The 19,157-nt window shown below is 43.4% G+C and overlaps 1 protein-coding gene across 4 annotated transcripts in view; it reads right to left on the reverse strand.

The window, feature by feature from the left end:
- Blm (Bloom syndrome, RecQ like helicase) overlaps positions 1-19,157 on the reverse strand; it is an 80,156-nt gene that overhangs the window by 1,510 nt on the left and 59,489 nt on the right. For 2 of the 4 annotated variants that reach the window (NM_001042527.2, NM_007550.4), the window contains exons 15-21: positions 17,527-17,722; positions 13,088-13,278; positions 10,273-10,411; positions 8,236-8,435; positions 7,271-7,463; positions 4,228-4,350; positions 2,311-2,494 (exon numbers count right to left, since the gene is read on the reverse strand). In NM_001042527.2, the coding sequence (NP_001035992.1) occupies positions 2,311-2,494; positions 4,228-4,350; positions 7,271-7,463; positions 8,236-8,435; positions 10,273-10,411; positions 13,088-13,278; positions 17,527-17,722 (1,226 nt within the window). Of the gene's footprint in view, positions 1-2,310; positions 2,495-4,139; positions 4,351-7,270; positions 7,464-8,235; positions 8,436-10,272; positions 10,412-13,087; positions 13,279-17,526; positions 17,723-19,157 lie in introns of those variants that run through there. The other 2 variants (XR_001785468.2, XM_017321956.2) reach the window with 2 other exon arrangements.

The following is a 19,157-nucleotide window of genomic DNA, read 5'->3' on the forward strand; positions in this document are numbered from 1 at the left end:
GACTTCCTGCTGAGGAATGAAGCCCGGAGCAAACCCTGCTGTTTATATGGATTTACAGAACGCATCTGCCAACAGCAGCCTCCATTTCAACGGCTCATCCATTTTCCTCCCACTCAGAAAGCTCAGAACACACCTGGCTCATTGTGTGGCTTTCTGGAGACGTGAGCCCCAGTGGTCTGTTGGGGGTGAAGGGCTCTTGGCAAGGAGCCCCAGTATTCTCTCACTGCACAGGTGAGCAGCCCCGGGGCTGGAATCCCCCTCAGGGTGGGCTGGAAAACCCAGAGGAGCAGAGGAGATGCCAAGCAGCTGCTGATGGTGAAGAGTCACCAAGCTGGCAGGCAGAAGAGACCCTCCTTACACACAGACCGACTACACTTAGATGGAAACCGGAGCTGGCTGTGGGGCACTATGATGTTGGTTTTGTTTTCTGAGATAGAGTCTCATGGCACAGACTGGCTTTGGACTGTGCGTGTGTGTGCGCGAGTGCGTGTGCGAGAGAGCGTGTGTATGCATTTACGTATTTGCTTACTTTTGTTGAGACAGGGTTTCTCTGTAGAGTGCCGGCTGGACCCAAACGCAGAGATTTGTGTGCCTCTCAACTGCTGACACTGAGGCACGCATGACCATGTGTGGCACTGAACCACAGATTACCTTGCACTCTGATCTTCCTGCCTCCTAGCTCCCGAGTGCTACAGTAAACCTTTATGCCTCGTGCAAATTTGAGTTTTACTCCTTATTAAATCAGATTACAGGCAACATGGCAAAGAGCTCCTTTCTCACAAACAGCTGCTGTGCAAATGAAGTGAAGGAGCCAGCAGCAAAGAACAGTGTTGGTCTCTTCCCTCCCAACAAGTAGAAGCCAGATGTCAGATCGCCCACGGTTTCAAGGAGTGTCCACAGACTCGCAGAAGTGAAAGTGCTCTGAGCCGTCAGGCCAGGCCAGTGTCCAATCCTACCTCTGAAACGGAGTAGGCGAGACTGGCCTCAGGCAAGCCCTTCCCTCCCACACAACACAGGCCAGGCCAGTTTCCCCATCCTAAACCCAAGGGGGTTGGACCAGAAGCTTTTTAAGGTCTCATGCTCTGTGAGCAACTAAGCAAATGAGTGCTTCCCAAGGGGAGGAATAAATGAAGGAAATGAGAAAATGTCCTCACTGAGGAATATCTGATGGTCACTTGCGCACTCAAAACCACAAAGTTAAACCACCATTTACAAATGTCTTTAATTGTGTACTCTGGAGGAAGGTTAGCACATGTAAGAAGTCTGTTTATGGATTTAACAAGAAATGACAATTTGGTGACATTGTCTGCCTTTCTCTTCCCCCACTCAATCTTGTTTTTCTCACTTAGAAGGAGAAAAGGTGGAAAACTGCAAACAACAGCTCAGAGCCATGCAGCTTTGGTTCCTGTTCTAAGCAGTTCTGTTACAGTATGCACTTCTCTGGGGACCACCATCTCTGGATTGAGGGCAGGAGGTGATGGGCATCTAGCAGGGGAGAAGGAGGAAGAGGGGGAGGGAGGGACTCTTGGATACAGTCCAATGGTGGAAAACATGCCTGCTGCCAAGACCTGGCCACTCTGACTTCGCTTCTCCTGTGCAGACATGCTGCAGCCAAGCAAAGGGAGGAGAAGACAGAAACCACTTACACAGCCCCCAAGGAAACTTGGCTTGTCTGGCCTTTGGATTTCCCCAAGTGGTCTCCTCTCAGCTATCCTGCCAAGACTAGGAGACCCAGTCTCCCGGGCATTAAAAGTAGCAGGGAGGGTGGGGAATGCGCTGGGCTAGCAGTGCTCAGTTAGATTGTAGGAAGCTATGGGCTGGACCTCAGCATTGCATAAACCAGGTGTGATGGCCCACATGTAATCTCAGAAGTTGGGAGGTGGATGCAGGAAGAGTATAAAGTCAGGGTCAACCTTGGCTTTAAACTAAGTTCAAGGGCAGACTGTGATAGAGGAGACCCTGTCTCAAAAAATAGCAGAGAGACCCAGAGAATCCTGCAGCAGAGGGAGTGCAGCAAACACTTATAGACTCCCAAAAGCCTGAAGGACACGGCCGTGTTATTTACTCAGGGTGTTTTTGGTGGAAAATACTTTAAGAAGAATAATTACCTCAAAAGAAACAAAAATTCCAAGGTAAAGTCAAAGTTTGAGAAGTTTTTGCAAATTAGATTACTTAAAAATCCAAAGTCCTGCTTTTACTTTGGTTTAGGGGCTAGCCATCAATCTATTAACTATTGACTGTTAGAGCAGCTATATGCACCCCATCCTCCCCGTCCCCCGGATGCTACAAAGACATAAAGACCATACATACCCCTTTGCTCTGAAGCCACCGTAACTAGTTCTTCTCCTCTTGGGCTTATGGGTGGCTGACATTTTCTTTCTCTTTCTTTCATTTCTAGTTTGATTTGCAAAGTAGTGAGAAGATACAGGCGCTTCCTCCTCCTCCTCCTCAGTGTCCTCTGGGGCGCCTCTGGCGCCTGGGGAACCATCCTCAGCTACAAACAGGAAATGCAGACATTTACAGGTGACCCTGGGTTTGGAGCCCAATACCAGCTGCTTTCCTGCTGAATGGATTCAACACCTCAGCAGGAATTAAACATTTTATTTTGAAAAGCTTAAGTATGTTCAATGGCAATTTATATTTAATGAGAGAGAATCAAAACTCATTACTTACAGATTTTTGTGATAATTTTCAACTCAACTGGAGATGTCAGGTTTAGTTCACACTTTACTGCATGAGGCCTATGTTATTTTACATTGTGCAGCTAACCCTTGCGAACTGAAGTAAAGGCTGCCATAAGTGTTAGCTGATTTTATTTATCATTTTAAACATGTTGAGAAAATAAGTCCAATATAAAAAAACCAACAAATTCTGTTCTTCATCTTTAACCAACAGCCTCTTAATAAACACACCAGAAAATTCAGTACTGTATTTTACTCCTAAGCCATTTCTCTGCATAATTGTTATGAACACGTGGCATATCAAGCAGGAATTTGGCCTGAGTGAAAACATACATTTGCCTAGAGTTATTGGAGAAGGAACTTTAACTGAGAGAGTTCTCCCACCAGACTGGCCTGTTAGGGATGCTAGGGCATTTTCTTTTCTTTTGTGTTTTTTTCTGAGACGGGTTTCTCTGTGCAGCCCTGACTGTCCTGGAACTTGCTCTGTAGACCAGGCTAGCCTTACTTCAGAGATCCATCTGCCTCTGCCTCCTGATTGCTGAGATTAAAGGTGTGTGCTAACATTGCATGACTTGAATTTTCTTGATTGATGGGAAGGAGGAACACAGCCCACCCTTGGTCATGCTGTCCTTGAGGTGGTCCTGAGGTAAATGGAGGCAGAGGCTGAGAAGTTGAGAGGGAACAAGTGAGTAAGCAGTGTTCCTTCATAGTCTCTGCTTCAGCCCTGGACTTGTCTTGCTTCAATGGACTACAGCTCAGGATACATAATACAAACAAACCCTCTGCTCCCCAAGTTGCTTCTGATCACGGTATTAATCACAGCAATAGAAACCTGACTAAGACAGCAGGTCCACTGGGGATGACAACTTAATGCTGGCGTGTAAGTGGACAGCACACTGTGCCCCTTCATCCCCTACAGCAAACTACTCCTTTTTCTCAGTTTCCCTCATCCAGTGATCTCTATACCAGTGCCATGGCTTGTAACGAGGCACCACAGGACAGACCTAATGCAGCCTCTGGCAACCTCTGCTTTGATGTCCTCACAAAGTCAGATTCTTCCAATGGCAAGAGTGTTCCAGTGACACATCCATTTTCCCAAAGCACGTAAGAGCTACTCTAACATGTTATCTTGACAAGCTTGCTAGATAACATGTCCCTTCCTTACATGAGAACGAACAGTGAAGCACACTGGGGATGCTGGTGTCCTGCCAGGATCACATAGTGAGGTGATAGTCCATCTGGAATGGGTGCCAGGGATCATGACTCCTTGGCCACTCACTTTGCCTTACCAAAACAACAGCGTGTAGGCCCTCGGGCAGGCACAGAGGCTCCCTCCCACCTGTGCTCCATCAGCAGCTTTAATGCCGGGCTTCCTAACTACCTGAGAGGTGCCTCACACACTGGGACTGTTCTTAGGATTGGAACTTCAGTGTAACAGGTGTAGGATGCATTAACTACCTGGTGCCAGCTCAGGGAGACGCACTGCTTAACAGTAACACAGTTCTGAGAGGGGCTCACAAGTAAACAGGTTTGGAGGATACGGAACCTGGCACTGTCCATTCTGAGTACTTCTGTAATACTGGAATCACTTCTGCACCATATTTTTCCAGCTTGTCTTCGGTAACACCATCAATCTGAAGCAAAACCTCAGGATCAGAAGATAAAGATTCTGTGTGTGGATATAAAATTAAGAATTTAAATCACCACTCATGGAAAAACCACTGAATTCATGTGCATCTGCTCATTTCACTCATGCTTGTTAAGAGCCAACTATTGCTGGGACCGGATCCATGGGGAGTTTTCTAAAAGGTGAAGTTAGACTGGAAATGCAGCACACAGGCCAGGAGGCAGGGCCCACTGTCCAGTCTCAGCAACAAAGGCACAGATGTCAACGTAGGGGGTGGGAGCCAGCCAAGTGCCTGTGGAAAGCTAGGGTGGGCCCTGTGCTAAGTGTTCAGGCTTCCAGCACACTGTCCCCACTGCCAAGGCTTGTCTAGCTGCAGGACAAATGTCCCCGTATTTGTAAACAACACTGACATTCTATGTCTAGCTCTGCAGACATACACACTCCATCTCAAGAGACACACTACACTGAATCTGCCCCGACACTGACTGAGTCCTCATCTGGTTAGTCCCATGCAGGTGAAGCAGGGACAGTACACCTTCTTATGGCTCAAAGGTCACGCTGGCTGCTGTTTGGGAAAGAGTAGAAAGGGATGCTTATTGGCTCTGAAGGAGGAAGAATGGAGCAAGCTGGATGTAGTGGTAAAAACCAAGGCTTGGGTTTGCTCTGAGCCAAGAGCGTTGGCTTTGGAGTGAAAGGGTGCTAATCCCATATCTCTGCCTTGAGCAGAGGGTAGATTTCAGATCCTTTCCAGTCACTCTTATGCTTGGAGGAAAGTGATAGACTATGGGATAGAGCAGGTTCAAGAGGGCTAGTGGGAGACAAAATGGAAGAAGAAAGCAGATGCAGACCCTATGACCCCCTTGACAGACTCTGTATTGTGTCTAGTGAGCTGTTCTAGTGTTAGTGGCCTGGGAAAACATAAAAGTAAAAGCACAACATGCTCACATAGGACATTAAGGAGACCAGTTAGGAAACTACATTAATAGCCAAAAACCTACCATTTTTTATGGATTCTAACTCACATACTGTTTTAACTTCTTTCTTTTGTCTTTTTTGAGACAAGGTTTCTCTGTAAAACAGAGCCCTGACTGTCCTGGAATTCATTCTGCAGACCAGGCTGGCCTCCAACTCAGAGATGCACCTGCCTCTGCCTCCCATGTTGGGATTAAAGAGAAATCCTGTCTCAAAAAACCAAAACCAAAACCAAAAATCCAAAACCCCTCTGCACTTTGGAAAGCAAGCAGTATCTTATGAATCCTGCTGGACGTTCTGCAGCTGTCCTGCACGCACTGCTTCCCGAGCATGGGAGGCCTTAAGTACAGCTATTAATAATTAGTGCTGCTGCAGGTCACATTACAGAGTGGAATGTCTTCAGAAAGACGACTGGGCCTGAGGAGATGGCTGAGTCAGTACAGTGCTGCAAAGGGACAGGCACCCAAGTCTGGTTGCTCGCACCCGTGTAAAAGCCGAGCCAGTGCCTCGGGTGTAAAGACAGGAGATCCTGGGGCTCACTGGACAGTTAGCCTAGCAAGCTGTCTAGCCCCAGGCGCTAGTGAACGACCCCTGCTGAAAAAAGAAGTAGATGGTGCTTGAAGAACAACATATTACTCAGTCTTCTGGTTTCTATACGCGCACACACACACACACACACACACACCACTCCCTCCCCAAACACACACAAGACATAGTAACACAAAAATGTAAAAGTAGACAGGTGGTGAGACCAAGTAGTAGGTAATAAATTTGGCATTAATAAAGTATTGTCTTTGAGAAATGACCTATTTCATAGTTTTCTTGCAAGTGACAGATATTTTGATGACCTAAAAAAGATGTTTAGGTTCGATAAAACAGTATTCCATTTTTGTCCCTGAGATGTGCAGTATTCTGTTGACATCTTCTGGTGTCATGGAGAAGGCACTGATATTGAACAGAATGGTTAGGTGGGGCTGAAGCTTAGCCCTGCTAAGTCAGTGCTCAGCACAGGTGCGGTCCAGGGTTAAATTCCTAGTACGAAAGTGCCATACAACAAAACCAAAACCCCAAACCAAACCCAGGCCGGGACTGCCGTGATGATGCAGGGAAAGCAAGGCCTGAACAAAAGGTGACTGCGTGGGCGGGAGTGCAGGGAGAGTAGATGGCTATGTGGGTTCACGAAGGAGCAGCAGCAGGGGACACAGAGGCAATTATGGCAACTTACTTTCCAGAGATCTTACCACCGACATTCTAGGTTAAGTTATCTCAGTCCATGCAAATAACTCAGATCAGCAAATATTTCTTAACTAAAGACACAGCAGTGTTATAGATCCAGAGTCAAAGAAGCCTAAAGCAGTTCCTTTCCTGTTTAGCTTCTCACTGCAAAGCACTTGCACGGAAATAGCTGAGCATCAGGACGGAAGGCAGACCGCACAAATACTTGACATCTGGCTTTATAGAAGGCAATTATTCACATTCTAGCATTCAGCTTTACAGAAAGGCATGAAATTAAAATTATAGCATATATCTGAACCGTATATATTTTTACCTCAAGAAAGAGCTTAAATGTGTCTCTGGGTTGAAAACCCAGAGATTAAACCAAAATTTAAAATAGACCAAGACTTACAAAGTCCCTTAGCTCATGCTTCTAAGCCCAACACTCAGGCAGCTTGAGGCTCGAGGATTAGTTTGCAGTCATCCTGAACTAAATAATAAGCCCCTGTCTCATCATGTCATGGTGGCACACGCCTTTAGTCCCAACACTTGGGAGGTAGGGGCAAAGGAAGGCAGACCTCTGTGAGTTCAAGGTCAGCTTGTTCTACATAGTGAGATAGAGACCAGGAAGGGTGACATAGAGAAACCATGTCTCAACAACAACAAATTAATTAAAAGATCTTGTCTGAGAAACAATAAAGACAAAACACAGATCCTTTAGTAGATGAACTGGCCACTAACCTGAGTCAGAAGAGCAAGGCCTACAGGTACCTACCTGCAAGCTTTTTGAGTGTGGCTGTATTAAAAATATTGAAGTAATGGACACCAAAGACTTTCCCCAGCAATTTGCAGACCTCTGTAAGTTCTCCAAGACATTTCTTAACTACCTCTTCTCTCTGGGATACTTTGGCCACTAAAGCTTTTTGTTTTTTAATACTGCTGGAATTTTCCGTTTCCATGAAGTCCACCTTGGTGATAAAGAAAACATTCAGCAGAGTGAGCAGAGGCACACTGTACCCAGAAAGCTTTTCCCAGTTTGTTTTTAATTTACTTTTTAAATTTTACTTTAAAAAATCCTATTTATTAATACTTTGTGTGTGTACATGAGCGTGCCTGTATGTGTGTCATGGTGTAGAGGTCAGAGAACAGCTTTGCGGAGTCGGTTCTTTCCTTCTCCCTGGGTTCTGGGGTCAGAATGCTGATTGCCAGGCTTGAACGGCAGTGCCTTTACCTGTGGAGCCGCACTGCCTGCCCTTGCATTTCTTTCCCAGAACAAGGCTGTGCATTCCCTCTTTCTATTTCCAGGGCCTGGCGCATGAGAGCACCTCTTGATAAATGCTTACTTATTTATTCGTTTCTCTTTTCTGTGTGTACATGCACTTTATATATACACACGGCATGGTGTATCTGTAAAGGATAATTTATAGGTGTCTGTTCTCTCCTTTTTCAATGTAGGTCCCAGAGCTTTAACTCAGATCTGAAGCTTAGTAGCAAGTACCCGTACCCACTTGCCAGACCATACATGCTTTTTCAGGGAATATGGGAAGATTTAGTAGCTTGAATATCTATTAAATTCATTTTGACAAACAGCATATTAATTGGATCAATTTCAAGATCTCTTTCTAATTAAAATCCTAATATGCTCCAGAGGAAATGTGACTTTGGAAGGATAACAAACTCTGTTATGATATATTATGATAGATACTGTGCGACAGTAAGACGCATGTTTAAATACCTTACCTTCAAGTGGCCACTCAGCACACTGTGGGCTTTTGTTCCTAGCATCACATAGGCAATTGGTTGGTCATTGGCATTGATATATAAGTCTTCATCCAGGATTTTGTCTAGAATCAGCTTTTTAAAAAGTCTTTCGGCATTATGTCGTGAATATGTAGTCCCCTTTCCAAATATTCCAGACTTAACTTTTGCACTCTTGCTCCCTAATAAGGTTCAAAAGGTTAGATGAATAATACAGGCTCAGCGTCATTCAGACAGGAGGCTAAAAAGCCATTCAAGGACATCTGTGGACAAACAAGAGATCATCTGTTCCACAGGAAACCCCACAGCACAAACAGACCCTACCCTCATTTCTGAGTTACAAGCATATCTGAGGAGAGCTCCAAGGCTCTGTGGTCGCCATGTCTTCTCTTAGTGCTGGGGTAGAAGTCCACACCGTGTGCACTGGGCTTGAACTCTACCCCAGTCCCTGATTGCTCCTACTTTTCCTTGTTCTTACTACACATGTTAACCAAAAACTACAGCAAAATTAAACTTGTTATTTCAAACTGTTGCATTCACAGCTTATAAAATAATACTAGAAAAACTAGCAAAAAAAATAAAGAATTCACATAACTGCTGATAGCTTTATACTATTCTCTTGTGCTTTATATTTTCTGAGACAGGGTCTCGGGCAGCCCAGGATGCCGTGAAAGTTACTTCAACTCCCGATCTTCCCATTTCCACCTTCCAAGTGCTGAGAGTTACAGGTGTGTATACCCATCTCACAGAATTTTTAAAAATTATTTTTTACCCATTTATTCATTGGGTACACACATGTGCCACAGCATTCGTTGTGGAGGTGAGGACAACCTTGCAGTAGTTGGTTCTCTCTCTCAACCACATGGGATCCAGGGACTGAACTCAGGTTGTCAGGCCGGGCAGCAGGCATCGTTACTTGCTGAACTGTCTTGCTGGCCCTCCGAGGACTTTTGGAATTTTTTCCAGTGCTGAGTGAGGCTAAATCAAGGATCTCACACACAAGACCTCTACCACTGAGCCTTCTAAATACCATCTCTGGTTTTAGTTATTTAAGTATCTATTAAGCAAATATTTAAGTCTGTATGTTCAATTACACTCTGATAAAGAATATACAAATTCCACAAGCAAAACAGCATCTCATCAAGTCTCAAAGGAGGTGGAGGTAGAAGTCTTGCCCCTTTCTCTGCAATTTCAAGCATTTGTTACCCACATCTGGCTTTGTGTGTGTGGTGTATGCATGCATGAGTGTATGTAGATGTGTAGGAGAGGTTAAAGTTAGGCCTCTGTCTGAAGCTCTCCACTTTGACTCGACTGGCTAGGGGGCAAGCTCCTGGGATCTGCCCATCACGAGGGTTATAGGCAGATTTTACATGGGTGCTGGGATCCAGACCCTAGGTCCCCATGCTTACTGTAGTAGCAAGCACATTATCCACTGAGCCACCCCCAGCCCATGTCTGAACTTCTCCTCTTCCTCTACTTCTTTTCCTCCTCCTTCCTTCCTTAAATTCTTTGGGTTTCTCTGTGTAGCCCTGGCTGACCTGGAACCTGCTCTGTAGACCAAGCTGGCCTTGAACTTAGAGATCTGCCTGCCTCTGCCTCCTGAGTGCTGGGATTAAAGCCATGTGCTGGCAGGCCGTCTGGATTTCTTTATGTACGTTCTAGGATCAGACTCAGGCCTTTCACTGTCTTGCCAGTCCTATCATCATCATTATTTGTTAATGTAAAAAGTCACCTTAGTGACTTTTTAAATGCACTTATAACCACTTCCTTAGATGTTTATTATTTTAAAATTTTTTTATTTATTTATATTATGTATGTGAATACACTGTAGCTGTCAGACACACAAGAAGAGGGTATCAGATCCTGTTACAGATTGTTGTAAGCCACCATGTGGTTGCTGGGATTTGAACTCAAGACCTCTGGAAGAGCAGTCAGTGCTCTTAACCTCTGAGCCATCTCTCTAGCCCTATATGTTTAATTTGAAGTGATATAATTCAAACAACACAGTAAATAACTTACCCAAGAAAATGTCGACCAGCATGTTCAGAGTAAATCTTCCAGCAGGTCCTATATTTCTTGTTCCTGGTGATGAACTGTGTTCTTGAACAAATCTTATAATATTTTTCACGTCATCAGTCACATCTTTTGTTTTATAATCCTATGAATAAAAAAATTACTTTCTGCTATAACTAAGATAACTAGACCCAGGTCACTGGAGCTTAATGGTATGGTAAAACTTAGAATTCGTTTCCACGCTAAAAAAAACTAAGGCAGTTTCAAATGTTTGTTATTTTTTCTTCTCTCTCTCTGTCTCTCTCTCTGTTTCTCTCCCTCCCTCCCCCCCTCTCTTTCTTTCTGAGACAGGATCTCTCTGTGCAATAATCCTAGTTTTATCTTGGAACTTAATATGCAGAGCAGTCTGGCCTGGAACTCACAGAGATCCACTTGCCTGTGCCTCTTGAGTGTTAAATGCTCACACTCTTACATTCTAGAATAGAATACAATTAGGACTCTACAGTAGCCATATTTCTGTTGCTTCAGACATGTATCGTGTCTTTCAACGACCTACCAGCACTGTACATAGAAGAACTTAAGTTCCTCCCCTTCACAGCTCCAGGAGCAGTGCTCTGTCCCTTGTGAGATGAGTCTTTAGGAAGACAGACACTACCATCTGTGCAGGTCACAGATTCTCTGTCTCTCCTCAGTCCTTGGTGCTACTGTAATTTCTCTGCTGTGTAGGCCAGGCTAGTTTTATCTCACAGATCTATCTCTGAGTACTGGGTTAACTACATGGGCTGCCACCATGACTTTTCCTTTTAGTTCCTCTTTGCATTTCCTCAGTGTCTGTCCTCCTTACTAGATGATGCTTCTGCCTTCACCTACCCTAATTGTCCATATTGCATGTACCCTAAACTCCTACAACAGAGCCTGCCACAGAGCAACTGCGTGGCAAATAAGTGAACGGATAGCAGCATTTCTAGGGTGAGCAGGTATAATGGCAATGGCTGTACAGATTCCACAGAGTAAATCACTCTCTGCTCTGCCTAGCTCTATATATTTCTGTAACACTTCATAGTATGCTGTATTACATGTCTGCCTCCCTTCACTGGGTATTTCTAGCACACTAAAGTTAGTTTAAATAACATAGCAAGTGTGCAAAAGTCTATAAACAGTGAGGCACCATAAATATTAAGACTTGAAACTGTAAGCCAGGTGTAGTGGCTCAGTGCCTGTAGCATCAATACTTGGGCGTCTGAAGCAGAAGGACCCCTGTGGATTTGAGGCCACACTCTGCCTGGGCTACACTCTACCTGGGCCACACTCTGCCTGGGCCACACTCTGCCTGGGCTACACACTGCCTGGGCTACACTCTGATTTCTAGGACAGACTGGGCTACTATTTTAGGTTGATTTCTGTTGCTGTGATAAAACATTCTGACCAAAGGCAACTTAGTGGGGAACAGGATTTATTCCAGTTTACAGGTATTTCTATCACTGAGGGAAGTCAGGGCAAGAACTGGAAGCAGAAACAATGGAGGAACACTGCTTGCTAGCTTATATGTAGCTAGCTAGCTAGCTTTCTTTGTTTCTCTGTTTCTCTCTCTCTCTTTCTTTTTAAATGTTTATTATTTTTTATTTTGTATGCATTGCTGTTTTGCCTGCATGTGTATTTGTGTGAAGGCATTAGAAGTCTTGGAGCTGCAACTACAGACAGTGGTGAGCTGCCATATGGGTACTGGGAATCAAACCCAGGTCCTCTGAAGAGCAGTCAGTGCTCTTAACTGCTGAGCCTTATCTTCAGACCCTCAGCCAGCTTTCTTATAGACCAGGATCATCTGCCCAGGCAATGATGCAGCCCACAATGGGCTGGGCCCTCCCATATACATTGATAATAATAATAATAATGATAATAATAAAAAAACCCTACAGCTATGGGACATGATAACAGGCTAATTTGATCTGGGCAATCAATCCCTCAACTAACTCTCTTCTCAGACGACTAGAGGCTGTGCCAAGTTGACAGTGAAGCTAACTAGGCCAGCTATAAAGATCTCGTCTTTTAAAAATAAAATAAAGAGGTGGGGCGTGAGTATATAGTTCACTTGCCTAGTATGGCTTGAGGATTTAGGATCAATCCAGTACTGGGGAGATTGTTTGTATGTGAGAGAGAAATTGCCATAATTTAAGTACGTAATGAATGAGTTTAACAGTCTCCAAGGTTATTTTAGGCCTGACAATATTAAGCTTATCCAGACACCATGTTGTTGTTATTTTGAGACATGATCTCACTTTGTGGTCCCGGGTTGGCCTTACATTCTCTATCCTCCTGTCTCAGTCTCTGGACTGCTGGCATGACATCATCATGGTGTTCTCACTGCTTTTACAGTTAAACAAGTGATTTTCAAAAAGACTACTACTATTACTACTGTTCTGAGACTGAGATCTCTAAATATAGACTATAGTTAAGTTTAAAATACCATGCTTGCCCATGTTGGATTTTTACTTTTTTATTTTTTGTTACTTTTTGAATTAAGGTTTCATGTAGTCCAGGTTGGCCTGAAACACACCATAGAGTAAAAGACCATGGTGAATTTCTGACCTTCCCGCTCCTGCCCCCTAAGCACTGGGTTGCAAACATGCACCACTATGCCGGCCTACCTTTATTTATTATTTTACTATTTTACTTTTTTTTTTTGAGATTGGGTTTCATAATGTAGCCTTGGCTGTCTTGGAACTCACTGTGTAGACCAGGCTGGCCTTGATCTCAGAGATCCACCTTCCTCTGCCTTCTAAGTGCTGGGATTAAAGGCCTGCACCACCACTTAAGTAATTACCTTTGTTTTACAGCAATTGTCACAAGAAACATCTGGGTATTTCTTACAAAAATCAGGGTTGAATCCTTTTTCACCAAAGTAAGCTAAAAGCTGTATTCTTCTGCATTCCGTTATGTTTTCACAGTAATGTACCATGCTATATAGATTATTGACGTGAGTTTCCTTCGTATGATAGTTTCCATCTTTTTCCACTAAAAAAGATGAAGAGCAGAACAAAATTAAATTTTATAGTAGAAAACCAAAAGAATATGAAACCAGTATTTAAAGTAAATTCATAAATAAGAACATTGCTGTTAGCAATGCAGTGCCAATGACATCTTTATGCTGCAAGTTACGAGATGTTCAGGTTCGCCTCTCGTGGGTTTAATTTTATAGGAATGTTGTACTTCCACCTCCTCTTCATCTTCTTTTTCTTCCAGGTAAAGTCTCACAAGATGGCCTTGAAATTGTGAAATCCTCCTGCCCCAGGCTCCAAAATATTGGGATTTTCATAAGCTATTTCATCCTAAAATGTTTATTTTTTTTTTAATTGAAAATTTCTTTACGTTTTTATTACCCCCAATGATGGAGTTAATTCTCTCTCTCTAAGCAGATGTGCTGAGCTGGATATCTAGAGGAAGCAGGCAGAATCCATAGTTGAAGTCCTAGTGCACTAGGACTTCTGAAACTGTGGTCAAGAATCCAGGGGATTTCTGGGGAACTCAGAGACAGGGTGTCCTAGATTTAAGGGAAATAGCAATGCCCTCATCTGTTGCACATTGTCCAAACTGGTCATTTGAGGTAGTTCATGATATTAAATATAATATATTTGTGTTGGAGTCACAGGCTTGTGAAGTTAGAACTTTAAAGTTGCTGTGGTGTAGTCCCGTAAAGCAAATATGACAAGGCTGGTGGTACATGTCTGTAATCCCAGCCCAGTAATGAGGCAAGAGGATCATGAGTCTGATAAAAGCTTGGGTTACATAGTGAGAACCCTGTCTCAAAACAGACAAACAAACAAACAGACAGGACTGGCCAGGCATGGTGGCACACACCTTTAATTCCAGCACTGAGGCAGCAGAGGCAGGTATATTTCTGAAAGTTTAAGGCCAGCCTGGTCTACACAGTGCGTTCTAGGCCAGCCAGGGCTTAATAATTGAGAGCTAGTCTCAAACAACTACCACAACCACCCAACAAAAGCCCCAAGGCCTGGGGATGTCGTTCAGTGGAACAAAGCTTGCCTAGCATGTACATGCAAGGCCCTGGTTTGATCCCTACCAACCCCCACATTTGCTTACACAAAACAGAAGCTAGGAGTGCACATAAGCTATTTGAGTCCGAAGTTTAAGATCAAGAAATGAGGCTGGTGAGGCGCTGAGCAGGGTAGGTGCTTTCTGCTATGCCCGATGACCTGGGCTTAATTCTTGGAACCTATACGGTAAAAGGCGAGAACCAACTCACGTAAGTTGTTCTCTGACCACGACACATGCACTGTGGCATGCACCTGTGCATGTACACACAGGAAATAAATTAAAATGCAATAAAAACCACTGGTGTATACTTTCCATTAATAGGCAATCATTATTATTAAAGAATCAAATTACTATTGTACTTCCATTTTCTGAGTATTATTTTTTCAAATGGTTGCTAGGTTATCGTGATTTGAATACTTAGACTTAATAACACAAATTTTTTTAAGAGTTATGAAAGACCATTATTTATTTATTTATTTTTGGTTTTTTGAAACAGGGTTTCTCTGTGTAGCCCTGGCTGTCCTGGAACTCACTTTGTAGACCAGGCTGTCCTGGAACTCAGAAGTTCGCCTGCCTCTGCCTCCCAAGTGCTGGGATTAAAGGCATGAGCCAACACTGCCTGGCGAAAGACCATATTTTTGACAAGCCTGTTTTGAGTTGAAAATATACATGGGTCATGCACTTAATGTCCCTGAAGATGCTGGGTAACATAGCAGGTGTAAACTGCTGGTCACTGACCCTGGCGATTGTACGGCTGACTGCAAGTTGAGGCTGCCAGCACCACACATCACAAGATAAAATCAAACTGTATTTCACTAGCTCATAAAAGTATAGGGGTGGAGAGATAGCTCAGTGGTTGAAAGCACTTGCTGTTCATGTAGAGGATATAGGTTTGGTTCTCAGGGCCCACATGGCAGACCATATTCAGCTATCAAGGAATCTGATGCCCTCTTCTAGTTTTCACAGGCACCAGGCACACATGTGGTTGACATGTACATTCGGGCATTTACATATACATATAAAATAAATTTTAGATGGGGTTGAAGAGATGGCTCAGCGGTTAAGACCACTAGCTGCTCTTCCAGAGGCTATGAGTTCAATTCCCAGCAACCACATGGTGGCTCACAACCATCTGTAATGGGATCTGACGCCCTCTTCTGGTGTGTCTGAAGTAAGCAACAGGGCACTCAAGTACATTAAATAAATAAATAAATAAATAAATAAATAAATGTTAAAAAAAAAAATTAGAGCCTTCCTCCCAAGCCTCCCCCTACCAAATTTAAAATTTAAAGTATGGCTTAATTGAACAAATTAAGCTATCATAAAGCTGAAATCAATCAAGGCACCATACATGGAAGGCTGCTTGTCCAGGTTCTGTTTAAGAATACAAACCAGCCATCCACATATGAACAACTCATTGCTTTGTGCTGAGTATCCTTGGTGCAGTAAAGATCACACTCAGGCTTTACAGTTAGATGAACTTGGAGATTAGGGACCTGCGCCTCACCACTTCTCCAGCTCATCCTCTCCTTGACAATAAGGTAAGCAATTGTCTCATCGTTTAGAACTGTGGTAAAGATAAAATGAGCTGACAGGTAGTAAAGCATTTAAGACAGCAAGAGGTGGCTTGGTGGTTCACTGCTGCAGTACCAGCACTTAAGACTGAGGCAGGGGATCACAAGTTCAAGGCCAACCTGGGCTATACCAAGTGAGACTGTATCTCAAAAGAAAACCAACTAAACAAACAAAAAGCCCAACAAACAACAATAAGAAACTAGCAACCTTGTTTTAAAAAACAAAAACAAAACAACCAACCCAACTGAAAAAACTGCCCTAACATGGGAAGTGAGGATGACCCACACTGCACCAATGATGCCAGTGCATCAGGCCGTTCCTCCCATAAATGGTCCTTCACGTTCCCTAGGGCAAGTTACAAAATCTCTTTGTAGCTCACTTTTTCACAGGAGTTACTGTGGCTAGTGCCATTTCCCATGATCAGTACCTGTGCCAGCATAAAGGAGACCAGAGTCTCAAAAACATAGGATTATAAAACATATTTAAGGGAGCACACACACCGGGCGTGGTGGCGCACGCCTTTAATCCCAGCACTCGGGAGGTAGAGGCAGGCGGATTTCTGAGTTCGAGGCCAGCCTGGTCTACAAAGTGAGTTCCAGGACAGCCAGGGCTATAAAGAGAAACCCTGTCTCGAAAAACCAAAAAAAAAAAAAAAAAAAAAAAAAAGAAGAGAGCACACATGATAAAATCAGCCTCCTAAGCCAGTTGACATTAAGGTGACATATTTAAGTATACCCACGCTGAAAGGCATCTGTACAAGGCTGTGATGACACACGGTGATGACCGTGAAGTCAGTAAAAAGCTTAGGATTCTATAACATAATTACATTTACATTTTACTTATGTGCACAAATGCACACCAATATATGCATGTATGTACATATGCTAGCTCATATATGTGTGGACAGAAAACATCTCTTGGGGGTACTGAGCTCAGGTTATCAGGCTTGGTGACAAGCATCTAACCACTGAGACATCTCACAGACCACCCATTTACATTCTAAGACACTTGCACTTGGGAAAGGCGAACACTGAACACAAGGTGCTGCCTGCCTCTAATGGAAAAGGGTAAAGTAGAAGATGGATTCACAGGGGAATTTGGCTTTATTGCCCGTCCTGTCCTTTTTCCTTTCCTCCTTCCTCTAAGACTGGTTCTCACTATCCTCTCATTTTTTCTGAGACAGGGTTTCATTTTGTTGCCTGGGCCAGCCTCATTCAGTTCAATTCCTAGGTTCAAGCAAGGGAGACTCAGTCATACACCTCTATTCCTGGCTCTCCCCAACTCTCCACTAACCTGGATGGTTCTTATAGTTCTTCAAGAGTTCATTATTTCCCTGGAAGGGGTGTAATATGTAAGGGTGCGTAAGACTGGGTCTGGAAGGGTATAGAGGAACCCACGATCTGGAGGGTTAGCCTGCCTAGTCTGGAACACACTTTGTACATGTCAGCATCACATGACTTCACTAAACAAGAATGTATATCTTTATAATAAACCTAAATAAACTTTACAATATATATTAAATGCCTTCATTTTTCTATGACTAATGAGAATAGGACCCAAGTACTACAACAGCAGGGGCAGACTGTACTCATGAGATGGACCATGACAGACAGGATGTGGTATGTGGCTTACTCATTATAAGTCTCTTCAGTCTGGTCACATCATGATATGTATAGAAAAGCACGCAGTGAGATATTTCCCCATCTCTTCCAGCTCGGCCGGATTCTTGATAATAACCCTCCATAGATTTAGGAAGAGATGCATGAATCACAAATCGCACGTCAGGTTTGTCAATTCCCATTCCAAACGCAATTGTCGCACAGATAACCTGATATGAAAATAGAAGCCTATTAGACTCATAATGCATTAACTAACAATTTAAAAGAACTGTGTACAACAGTACTTAGCATGACCAAGGTGAGATTTTCATATTGGTAACCTATGATTCTATTCAGATCCAAGGAGGTAGAGGATCCTGCTCAGGGTGGCAGGATCTTCCTGTGGACTTGGTATCGCCATCAGAAGGATTCTGCATCAACTGCAAGCAGACCTTTCTGTGCTGATTGTCCCTGACAGGCATGTGTGGTGGGGTTGTTTACAGAGCCATGGCATTCATGTTAAGGTGCGTAAGCAATAGCCTGGGCTCCAGGGTGGTCTCTAGCCCTAAGGTAATTGCTGCTGGTTCTTCCCAGGCTCAGAAACAACGATATTATCTGCTCTAGTATTTACCATCAATCTTCAAGATGCAACCGAGTGATCGTATGCTAACTCATGTTATTCAACCACTGATTTCAAAGTAAAAACTTATGCAATTTTAACTGTAGATAAGCCTGAGTTGCTTATACAGAAAGAAAACAAAATGACAAAAACCATAAGAACAAAACAGAGGGGCTGGTGAGATGGCTCAGTGGTTAAGAGCGCCGACTGCTCTTCCGAAGGTCCCGAGTTCAAATCCCAGCAACCACATGGTGGCTCACAACCATCCGTAATGAAATCTGATGCCCTCTTCTGGAGTATCTGAAGACAGCTACAGTGTACTTACATTAAATAAATAAATAAATAAATAAATAAATCTAAAAAAAAAAAAAAAGAACAAAACAGAACAAACAGAAAGGCCAAGGACTGTTCTTCTCGGTCCATATGAATTAGAATCATTCGGTGGGAGCTAGGCAACAGTCAATCTTTAGGAGCTTGACAAATTTGTTTCAAGAGTATCTATTTTAAGGCCTGAAGAGATGGAGCAGTTGTTAAGAGGGTAAACTGCTCTTGTAGAGAACCCAAGCAAAGTTTCCAGAACCAAGGTGAGCAGCTCACAATTGCCTATAAACTCCAGGTGACGCAATGACCTCTTCCTGCTTCTGTGGGTACCCGAAAACACATATGTAAGATTAAAAACAAAATGAGCTGGGCTTTGTAAGCAGCTCTACAACTGCCTGTAACTCTAGTCCTGGGGGAAAATCCAACATGTCTTCAGACTGAGGGCACCTGCATTCACATGCAGATTTCCCCCATCCCCGAATACACAATAAAAAAAAAATAAGAGTATTTCAGTTGAAAATCTAGGACTTAATTTGATCAAGGCCAAAATACTGTATATTCAGGCAAAATTACATTATACAAATAAAGTTGACTTTTTAAGCACTTAAAACATAACTTGCTATTGCAAAAATAGCATTACAAAGATGAAAGAAATATCTAGTGGTCAGTCACATTAAATGACACAATTTTGCCACTAGGAGTAAAAGAGACCCAGGGTCAGCAGA

Source organism: Mus musculus, chromosome 7, assembly GCF_000001635.26.
Source record: "Mus musculus strain C57BL/6J chromosome 7, GRCm38.p6 C57BL/6J".
NCBI lineage: Eukaryota > Metazoa > Chordata > Mammalia > Rodentia > Muridae > Mus > Mus musculus.